The following is a 12,019-nucleotide window of genomic DNA, read 5'->3' on the forward strand; positions in this document are numbered from 1 at the left end:
AAGTAAAGAAAAAAGGGGGAGGAAGAAGGGAAACATTACTGGATGGTGGTAATATTCTGTTCTTGACCTGAATGACAGTTACAGAGAAGTGTTCATTTTGGAAAATACAATGAGTTGTGCATTTGAATTGGAAACTTTTATAGATGAGTGTTAGTTTAAATTTTTGTTTTTTAAAAAAGTGAGTGAAATAAAAAGTGAGTTTTTAAAATAATTTTTAAATTTGTTTTAATTATTTATACATGACAAGAGATCACATTTATGCACTTTGATAAATCATACATAGGTGGGATATAATTTCTCATTTTTCTGTGTACATGTTGCAGAATCATATTGGTCATGTAGTCACATATATACATACAGTAATAATGTCTGTTTCATTCTACCATCTTTCCTATCCCCACATCCCCTCCCCTCCACTCCCTTCCCATCACTTCCCTCTACCTAATCTAAGGTAATGCTATTCTTCCCTAGTGTGCCCTACTCCTCCCCCGCACTCTACCCCCATCCAACCTTATAGTGAATTAGCATCCACATATTAGAGAAAACATTCGGCCTTTGGTTTTGTAAGAGAGCAAATAGGAGATTCAAGATGGCAGGCTAGAAGAAGGCTGGCATTCCTAGACATTGCTTGGCTCGAGATTCAAGCAGCAGGAGTACTGCTTTCTCTGTGAGGTCAAAATTGGATGGTCAGAGTGTCTTAGAGATTCAGAAATTTGGGTACATTAAACAAAGAAGAAAGATTATATTGGAAGGGCTGGAGCTGTAGAAGAACAGGAGCACAACAGGCCAAGAATATTTCACCCAGGGGAATTCAAGTCAGTTTTCTTTGCTTTAGCAAAGGGGATCACTTCCCCTTTTGAGTCTGGTGGCTCATGTGACCAGCTAAAGCAGGCTGGAAAACTGAACAGGTGGGGGTTGCATACACTCAGGGACTAAGCCTGGGAAGCCTGGAAAGGCTGTGTTCAAGGGCAGCAGAAGAGGTGAATGATTGGCTCCCTCACCTCATAAGTAGAATCCTAATGAGGCTCTGGAGAGCCATATTCCCAGCAGAGATCAGCAACTTCCAGGGCCTAGGGGTATGTTGATCTAATCTCTCCAAAGCAGACACAAGCCAACAAAGCCTCTGAGGTCTGATTAGACCTAAGCCCCACCTGCTGGAACTCCACATACAGAATTCTGCAGCAGCCCCACCCCGGAAGAATATCAATTTGGTCTGTGCAGACAAAACTCCAGCTGAGAATACTTCCCATTCCATCCTACCTCCTACTGGGGAGAAGAGAAGCTGAGAATTATTTGAACCAGCTTCAGCCACTCCAACTGGCAGCTTAGTGAGTAACACAAAAAGAAGAAGGGTTTAATAACTCTCAGCCCTTGTTCTTGCACTGAGTACATAATTCAAGAAGAAATAAAAAGACAGTCAGACATAGATAGTAACCATCTATTCTTATTGACTATTTTGACCACCTCAGTGGAAACAATTCCTTTTTATTAAGAATCTTCTTTTTCTTTTTGTTTTTGTGCATGCTTTTGCTGTGCTGATTAGTTCATGACATACATACATATTTATATCTTTTTTCAGATTTTTAGCATTTTTTAAATGTTTTTTTTTCTTTGCCTTGTTATTTTTGTTTTGTTTTGTTTTGGTACTGGGAATTGATCTTAGGATCACTTAACCACTGAGCCACATATTTTAAATTTTTTTAAATTTGTTATTTTGAGACAGGATCTCACCAAGTCCTTAAGGCTTTGCTAAGTTGCTGAAGCTAGCCTCGAATTTGCAATCCTCCTGCCTCAGTTTTCCAAGCCACTAGATTACAAATATGCACCACTACACCTGGCCTTGCCTTGTTTTTTAAGGGTTAGGGGTTTTGATTAGTAATATTTTGGATTTGTTTTGTATTATTTTTCATTCGTCTGTTTCTCTTGTTTCTCTTTCTCTTTTTTTTCTGCTAACAGCCAAGCCTCTTGTTCTTTCACTCTCCCTTTCCTATGTTACTTCTAGTTTTTTCTCCTCCTTCCTTATAACCATCACAAGCTACATCTTTTCTGCATCTCACTTTTTGAAATTGTAAACTCTTTTCTACCTTCCTAACATATTTTCTTTTCTCTTACTTAACTGTATTCTTACCATCTTTTAGCACTAATTGGCTTATATAACTCCTGTCCCCACCATTAATGCTGTTGCAATGATTACTGCTGTGGATGCCATAGTTGACACTTGTTGTTTGATTTAACACCAAATATAATATATGGTCACTTATTGTTTTTGCTGATGGCAATTACTTACCCTACCATTTCTGGTTTTTGTGGCAATTAACATTGTAAATGCCATAATAGGAATGAAGTATTAGTTTAATGCTGTATATTGTTTGCATAGGTTGTTGCAATTCTTTGTTCCTCCTATGAGATGCTGGGAACCTACAGGGACACTACAATTCACAGGGTAAAACTCTGCTGCTGAACTAAACTCAACCAAAAGACAGATGCACCTCGCTCCATATACAAATTAGTGACAATCTTTAGCTACCCTTCAATACAAAGAATGGAAGAGATAAAAACCCAAACTAATGATCAGGCCTGAAGTAAAAATGACTAGAGGTAGACACCAACATCTCACCTATGGACATCTATTACTGTAGCCAAAACAGAGAGAAATAACATGAAGGCTGTGGATGGATACCTACAAGGAAGACTCAATCCAGAACACTCTAGGACACTTTAGCAAGTGAAGATTGTGCTCTATCAAGGCCCACACAGAAGAGTGGAAGAGAAACACATTCCAACAGATGCATAAAACCCAATACGTGAAATACAAGAAATATGAAAAAGCAAGCTAACACAATACTTCCTTACAGTCATAGTTCACCAGCAAATGACCCCCAAAATATTGAAGTGAATGAAATATCAGCTAAGTAATTCAAAGGAATTATTATAAAAATGATCAATGAATTCTAAAGGAATACATAAAAACAACTGAGTGAATTATAGAAGTTTACAGATTATGAATGATAAATTCAATAAGGAGATAGAAATATTTTTTAAAAAGAACCAAACACAAATTTTGGAAATGAAAGACACAATAAATCAAATAAAATTTTTACTTGAAAGCTTCTCTAATAGAGTAGACTATACTGAAGACAAAATCTCAGAGCCAGAAGATATATTGGCCAGCCTTGAACATTCAGACAGTATTAAAGGGAAAAAAAAAGTAACAATGAACAGAATATACAAGAACTCTGGGATATGAGGAGACTAAGTTTAACAACCACTGGAATTGAAGAGGGCTGTGAGATGTAGGTTAATGGAATGGATAAACTCTTCAGGGAAATAATAACAAAATTTTCCAAACCTTAAGAATAAGATGGATATGATATCAAGATACCAGAGGCATTCAGGACCCCAAATAGACAAGATCAAAAAAAGAACCTCTCTATGACACATTATAATTAAAATGTCTAACATTCAGAACAAGGATAGGATTTTAAAAGCCTCAAGAGGAAAACATCAGGCCACATTTAGAGGTAAGTGATTCAGAATCACTTCTGATTTCTCATAACAAACTCTGCAAGTCAGGATGTGTTCCAAGGCCTGAAAGAAAATAACTGTCAACCAAGACTACAAGATCCAGCAAGGCTATCATTCAAAAGCAAAGATGAAATAAAAATCTTGCAAAATAAGCAGAAAATACAAGAATTCATGACTGCTGAACCACCATTACAGAACTTACTTAAAGAAATGATGAACATAGAAGAAATAGCACCAAAAAAATCTCATTTTAAAAGCAGATAACCAAATGAGAAAAAGGACCAAATTAAACATGATAAACAAACCAAAATATTAGTAATTAATAAGCATCTCTCTATAATAACATTGAATGTAAATGGTCTCTATTCTCTGATTAAAAGACATAGGCTGGCAGAATGGATTAAAGAAATAAGACCCAACTGTATCTAACATGCAAAAACAGCCACAGGCTGAAAGTGAAAGGATAAAAATTGACATATCATGTGAATGGAGTCCAAAAAAGAAGCAGATTTTCTCATATCTGATAAAACAGATTTCACATTAAAGTGAATCACAAAAAACAAGAAGGTTCATATTGGTAAAGACAACAATCCAACAAAAAGATATAACAGTAATAAATATTTATGCCCCAAGCATGGGTTCGATTACATAAAAGAGACGCTATTCAAACTGAAGGCCCAGATAGACACAGTACAATAATACTGGGCAATTTCAACACACCTATCTCACCATTAGATAGGTCATCCAGACAGGAACTTAGTAAAGACTCTTCAGACCTGAAAAATATTATAAATCAAATTGATCTACCAGACATCTATAGAATATTTCATCCACCATCAGCTGAATACACTTTCTTCTCAGTAGCTTATGAATTCTTCTTCAAAAAGATAATAATGCAGGCCACAAAACAACTCTTAGCAAATACAAAAAAATACCTCATATAATTCCTTGCATCTTATTATATCATGATGAAATGAAATTAGAAATTAATATGACAAAACTCTACAGAAACTATATAAACACATAGAGATTGAACAATACTTTTTTGAACATGAATGGGTGATAAAAGAAATCAAGTGAGAAATTTAAAAATTATTATGAGAATAGTGATACAACATATCAGAACTTCTGGACACTATGAAGGCAGATCTAAGGAGAAATTTTATAGCTATGAGTGCCTACATAAGAAAAATCCCAAATAAACAAATTAATAATGCATCTCAAGGCCCTTGAAAAAAAATAACAAACCAATTCCAAAACCAGTAGAAGGAAGGAAATCATTACTATCAGAGTCAAAAATCAATGAACTTAGAAAAAAAAAAAACAAAGGATTAATGACACAAAGAGTGGGTTCTCTGAAAAGACAAACAAGATTGATAAGCCCTTAGCCAAACTAACCAAAATAAAAAGGGAGAAAACTCAAATTAATAAAATTAGAACTAAAAAAGGAAAAATCATCACAGACATCTCAAATCCAGTGGATCATTAGGGACTATTCTGAAAACTTATATTTTAATAAATTGGAAAAGCTAGAAGAAATGGGTATATTTCTATATGATCGGCCAAAACTGAATCCACAGGACATAGAAAACTTAAACAGACCAATAGCTTGTAATGAGATACAAGCAGTAATAAAAATCCTTCCAACAAAGAAAATCTCAGGACTAGATAAATTTTCAGCTGAATTCTATCAAACCTTTAAAAAAGAACTAAACCAATACTTCTCAAATTATTCCATAAAATAGAAAGGTATGAAACAAATCCAGTTCCATTCCATGAAGCCAGTATTACACTCATACCAAAACCATAAAAGGACACATCAAAGAAAGAAAACTACAAATCAATATCCCTGATGAACTTAGATGCAAAAATATTCAATAAAATATTAGCAAATCGTGTTCAATAACATATTAAAAAGATTGCATACCACAACCAAGTTGGATTTATTCCAGAAATGCAAGAATGGTTTAATATATGCAAATTAACAAATGTAATTCATTACATTAACAGAATTAAGGATCAAAATCACTTAATAATCTCAACAGATGAAGAAAAGGCCTTTAACAAAATTTAGCACCCATGCATGATAAAATCACTGAAGAAACTAGGGAGAAAAAGAACCTACCACAACATCATAAAGGCTATGTGTGAAAAACCCAAAGCCAAAATCATGGTAAGCAGGGAAAAACTGAAAGATTCTTGAAAATCTGGGATAAGACAAGGCTATACACTCTCACCACTTCTATCTAATGTGATTCTAGAAATTCTAGCCAGAACAATTAGAAAAGAGAAGGAAATAAAAGGGATAAAAATAGGAAAGGCAGAAATCAAATTATCACTGTTTGTAGATGATATGATCCTATACCTAGAAGATCCAAAAAATTTTACTAAAAGACTGTTAGAGCTAATAAACAAATTTGGCAAAGTAGCAGGTTGCAAAATCAACATACAAAAATCAATAGCTTTCCTATATACCAACAACAAATCTGCTGAGAAGGAAACCAGGAAAACAAATTCATTCATAATAGCCTCAAAAAAATACCATAAAATACCTAGGAATAAATCTAATCAAGGAGGTAAAAGACCTCTACAATGAAAACTATAGAACATTTAAGAAAGAAATTGAAGAAAACCTCTGAAGATGGAAAGATCTCTCACATTCATAGATAGACACAATGTAGTTCAAATGGCCATACTACCAAAAGCAATATACAGATTCAATGTAATCCTCATCAAAATACCAATGACATTCTTCACAGAACTAGAAAAAGCAGTTCTATAATGCATTTGGAAGAATAAAAACTCAGAATAGCCAAAACAATTTTAAGCTAAAAAAGTAATGCTGGAAACATCACAATTCCTGACTTCATATTATATTGCAGGGCTATAGTAACAAAAACTGTGTGGTAGCAACATAAAAATAGATACGTAGAGCACAGTACAGAATAGAAGAGACAAAGATAAATCCACACATCTGTAGTCATCTGATCCTTGACAAAGATGCCAAAGACACACATTGAAAAAAAAGAGGGCCTTTTAACAAATGATGCTGAGACAACTGGTTAATCATATGAAGAAGTATGAAACTAGACCTGTATCTTTCACCCTGCACAAAAATCAACTCAAAATGTTTCAAGGACCTTTGAATTAGACCAGAAACTATGCAACTCCTAGAAGAAAATGTAGGGTCCAACACTCCAGCTTATAAGCACAGGCAGTGACTTTCTCAATAGGACCCCTAAAGCTGAAGAAGCAATGCCAAAAGTTAATATAAGGAACAGCATCAAACTAAAAGGCTTCTGTACAGCAAAGAAAACAATTAGGAATGTGAAAAGAGAGCCCACAGAATGGGACAAAATCTTTGCCAGCTACTCTTCTGACAGAGGATTAATATCTAAAATATTCAAAGAGCTCATAAAACTTTATGCCAAAAAAAATCAAATAGCCCCATTAATAAATAGGTAAATAAACTAAACAGAAATGGCCAACAAATACATGAAAATGTTCAATATCATTAGCAATTAGGGAAATGCAAATCAAAACTACACTGAGATTATATCTCACACCAGTCAGAATAATAGTCATCAAGAATACAAATAATAAGAAATGCTGGAGAGGATATGGAGAAAAAGGAACATCTTTACACGTCTGGAGGGACATAAATTAGTACAACATATAAATTAGTACAACAGCTATGAAAATCAGTATGGAGGCTCCTCAAAAGAGTAGGAATGAAACCACCATATGACCCAGCTATACCACTTCTCGGTATTTATCCTGAAGAATTAAAGTGATCATACTACAATGATACATGCATAGCCATGCATGTAGCAGCACAATTCACAATTGCCAAACTATGGAACCAATCTAGGTGTCCATCAATGGGTGAATAGATAAAGTAAATGTGTTATATATACAAAATGGAGTTTTACTCAGCCATGGAAAAAAATGGCATTTGCAGGAAAATGGTTGGAACTAGAGACCATCATGTTAATCAAAATAAGTCAGACTCAGAAGGTTAAGGGTTGTAATGTTTTCTCTCATATGCGGAAGCTAGAGAGAAAAGGGAAAACAAAGGTAGGGTAGTTCTAAAAATCAAAGAGACATCAGTAGAAGAAAGGCATCAAGGGGTCAGAGGTGGGAAAGAAGAGGGGAAGTGCTCAAGAGTGACACTGGCCAAATTATATTGTTATATTGGGTGCATATGCGAATATGTAACATAAATCCCATCAATATGTACAACTATAATGCACCAATAAAAATGTGGAAACAAAGAGCAAATGAATACATGAAATTCTTTATTAATAAAAAGTAAAGTGTTTTTCTCTTAAGAAACATAAATAAAAAGAAAGAACAAAATAAAATCACTTTCAGATATGCACAAAAAGAGTGCATTCATACTAAATGAACACTAAAGGATGTTCTTTTGGTGGCCATGGGTGTAGCTCAATGGTAGAGCACATGCTCACCGTGCACAAACTTAATCACCAGCAACTTACCCTCAGCCAAAAAAAAAAAAAAAAACAGATGTTCTTTAGAAAGAAGCAAAAGGATTTCAGATAGTAATGTAAAGGCATAGATGAGGCCAGGAGATATATAGGAGCCAATTTATAAAGGTCTAATATGACAAAGTAATCAAGGCTCTACAGGGATACCAAGAGGTTCTAAACAGCAAAGTAATTTGACCAGACGTATTTATATTATTCTGCCTAGCCTTCCCCTTTATGTGTTTGCTTCTTAAGATTTCTTTAGGATGTAATTCATGTATCGTTTTCATTGCAAAATCAATGTGATCTATCCCTTTTCTGAATTGCTACAGTACTCCTTAAAGAAAACAGTGTGCTTAGAACCTAGATCTAAACTGGCCAGTATATTGCAGTTGTATATATACAACTGCATTAGCAAGTTAATTTAAGTACACTTGTGTCCTCTATATCATTTAAAATGTCAAAGGGTTGCCTATAGAGGCTAGGGTTATAGCTCAATGATAGAGCGCTTGCCAAGCATGTTTGAAGCACTGGGTTCGATTCTCAGCACCACATACAGTAAATAAAATAAAGGACCATCAACAACTAAAAATATTTTTAAAAAAAGATTGTCTATGGGGCAGAGAGGTATGAAATTAAAAGATAAGAACACTAGACAGTAGATGAAAGAAAAAGCTGCTGGGAAGAATGAATCCATGCTTAATTTTGCCAATTTCTCTTTTGCTAATATGGTTCAAAAAATCAGTAACATGAGGGGTGCATAACATAGGTGAGACATCAAATTAAAAAATGTTCACATTAACATATTTACTATTTTAAATTATTACAGTTTAAATTTCTTAAACATGCTCAAACATTTAAGAGTATATTAACAAAAATAAAATATTTGCTTTTGTAGAATACCTGGAAGGTTTCCATTGTGGTCCACAGTTTCTATGCCACATCCCCATTTGACAAGAAGTTGCAAACAGCCAAGCCGCCCATGGAAAGCTGCATAATGTACAGGTCTCCATTCTCTCTTATCAGTCACACTAGGATCCTACAGGAAACATTCACAAGGACTCAAGTTTCTTTCTATTTTGTAGGAAAAACACTAAGCCTAGCAGCTTAATTCTGCAAATGACAACTGGAGGCTGTTCATAAAACTATCAGGTCAGCACTGAATATAATAGAAAAATTTACTGCAATCATTGATTTGAACACATGAGCTCATAAGATATTAATAAAGTTTTTATAAAATAGCCTTTTTAAAAGAATATAACAAGTCAAATAATAGTTTTTATAAAGGAACTTAACTATAAATTCCTGACCAATAAAATGAAAAGAATGAAATAATAATAATAATAATGTCTTAGAAAGAATAATAAATACAAAATTTTAAAACTTCTTAATCATTGTTATTCTGTGATATAGGTAACCTCACACAATACTCTGATAGAGTTGTGGGGCAGCTGGACCCACTCATTTCATTTATACTCCTGACATTTCCACTTAGATAGCTTCCTTCTGACAGAGACTCCACATGTCATCCTGAAACTATTACCACTAAACACATTTATACTTTGATTTCAGAACTAAATTTGGAGTTGGTCAACCTGTATTTGAGTCCTGAATCTGGCTCTACTTATTTATACTTTGCTATTTTGAATAAAACTTAATCCTTTGAGTTTCAGATATCTTTTCCACAACCTTTTATTCAATAGGACTTTAAAGGAATTAAACAAAAATAAATAAAATATTTTCACAAAATAAAAAATAAAAAGATAGGTTTAAATGATCAAATCATATCAAGACACTTTTTCTTTAACTACAGAAACACCAACTCTTACCATAATGTCTTCGATACAGGTAGTCCTTTTCTTATAGCTATTTTATGACCAATGGGTAATATTAAAAATAAATATTTCAATAAATAAAATTTCTGGAGAAATAAATCACTTTCTAAATCTATGTATGAAAGAGTTTCAAAAGAAGGACAGAGAGAGGGAAAGAGGGAGGAAAGGAAAGAAATAAACACATAGAAACATTCAGAAATTATAAAGACTTATAATTCCCTGGTTAACTTTCATTTAAAAAGCTTTAGAACCTTCCTAATGAAACTACAATCTGGCATGAAAAACTGCTGAAATACTTTGTACTACACTTAACTGTTATTTGGGAAGTGGGGGGAGGGTACTGTGAGATTAGTCTGAATTACTGCTCCCATGTTTACAGATGAAAAAGCTAAAAAAAAACAGTTAAATTACCTCCCCAAAGTAAAGTAAGGGATTTTAAAAGTTAGGAAGAGATAAATGGACTAGTAAATGTTATTCCACCTATGGTTATACACTATCATATTAACAGAGTCCCTTACCACTCCACTTCGGAGCATGATTTGTAAAGTGAAAGAATGTCCATGAGTTGCAGCAAGATGTAAAGGAGTGCATCCATAATCATCTTGAGCTGTCAGATTTGCTCCATTTATTATAAGAGCCTAAAAATAGAGAAATGGAAATGAGTTTACAAGTGTACAAAAGTCAAATCATGCATGTAGATACAGATTAAAAATAAGCAATTTATTAACCTATAGCTAAATTATTATACATGTCTTTATATGTATGCAACAGGCAAACTGTGAGATACTCTTAGCTAATACTAAGAAAATGCTTGAGATTTTTTAACATTGCCGAGGAGACATTTATAATACTGGAATTTATATTCTGATTTGAGCATGCACAAATTTCATGAACAGATTAATTACCACTAAGTTAAATATTTTAATGATAAGCTAATAAAACTTAACACTTGTATAATTTCAAAAGTAGAATCATTCATTACTTACCTTTAAACTCAATGAAAGGATTTAATTATTAAAGTAACTACTTCTGTACTCCAGATCAAGCTTCTAAGGAAGTTTCATCTGAATTTGCAACTGGCCCAGTTTTCTGTATACGGGTTGCATCATATACACAGCACACCCCTCTATATAATATATAGAGTAATTGTTTTAAAATAATTATTAGTCCCAATCAAAATCCCAGCAATTTATTTTATGGATATCAACAGATTTTAAAGTTTTTATAAAGAGGCAAAATACCCAGAACAGTCAACATAATATTGAAGGAGAAAAACAGACAACACTGAAGTAGACCCATATGAACATACTCAACTCACCTTTAACAAAGGAGTAAAAGTAATACAATGGAGAAAAGATTGCCTTTTTAACAAATGTTATTGGAACATTAGACATTATTTTAGTCAGCTTTTGGATAGCTATAACCAAAAGATCTGACAAGAATAACTTAAAGGAGAAAAAAATTATTTTAGTTCATGGTTTTAGTCCATGGTTTCAGTTCATGGTTGACCTACTCCACAGCTCTGGGCCTAAGATAAAGCAGAACATCATGGCAGAAGTATGTAGTGGAGGAAAACAGCTCAGGACATGGCAACCAGGAAACAGAGAGAACTCTACGCAGTAGGGACAAAATATAAATCCCAAAGTCAGCCCCCAATGACCTACTTCCTACAGTCTACCTGCCTACAGTTACCACCTGGTTAATCCATTAGTGGATTAATCCACTGATTAGGTTTAAAAAAAAAAACTCTCATAATCACTTCACACCTGAACATTGTTGCATTGTCTCACATACGAGCTTTTAGCGGACACCTCATATCTTAACAATAACAGACATCCACACGTAAAATCAATGCATATAGACACAGACAATATGCCCCACAAAAAGATTAACTCAAAGCCAGGCACAGTGACACATGCCTGTATTCCCTAAGACTGGGGAGGCTGAGACAGAAGAACTGAAAGTTCCAGCCAGCCTCAGCAATATAGTAAGACCCTCAACAACTTAGTGAGACCCTGTCTCAAGATAAAAAATAAAAAAGACAGGGATGTACCTCAGTGGTAAAGTTACTTAAACTTCAACAATAAGAAAATAATCCAATTTAAAAATGGACCAGGGCTGGGGATGTAGTTCAATGGTGAAGCTTGTGCTTAACACGTAGATGGCCCTGGG

At 34.1% G+C, this 12,019-nt stretch overlaps 1 protein-coding gene across 2 annotated transcripts in view; it reads right to left on the reverse strand.

Moving 5' to 3' along the window:
- ANKRD42 (ankyrin repeat domain 42) overlaps positions 1–12,019 on the reverse strand; it is a 136,891-nt gene that overhangs the window by 109,514 nt on the left and 15,358 nt on the right. For both annotated transcript variants that reach the window (XM_081280143.1, XM_081280144.1), the window contains exons 4-5: positions 10,366–10,485; positions 8,916–9,051 (exon numbers count right to left, since the gene is read on the reverse strand). In XM_081280143.1, coding sequence (XP_081136269.1) covers positions 8,916–9,051; positions 10,366–10,485 — 256 coding nt within the window. The remainder of the gene's footprint in view (positions 1–8,915; positions 9,052–10,365; positions 10,486–12,019) is intronic.

Source organism: Spermophilus citellus (genome assembly GCF_964194105.1).
Source record: "Spermophilus citellus genome assembly, chromosome: 2".
Lineage (NCBI taxonomy): Eukaryota > Metazoa > Chordata > Mammalia > Rodentia > Sciuridae > Spermophilus > Spermophilus citellus.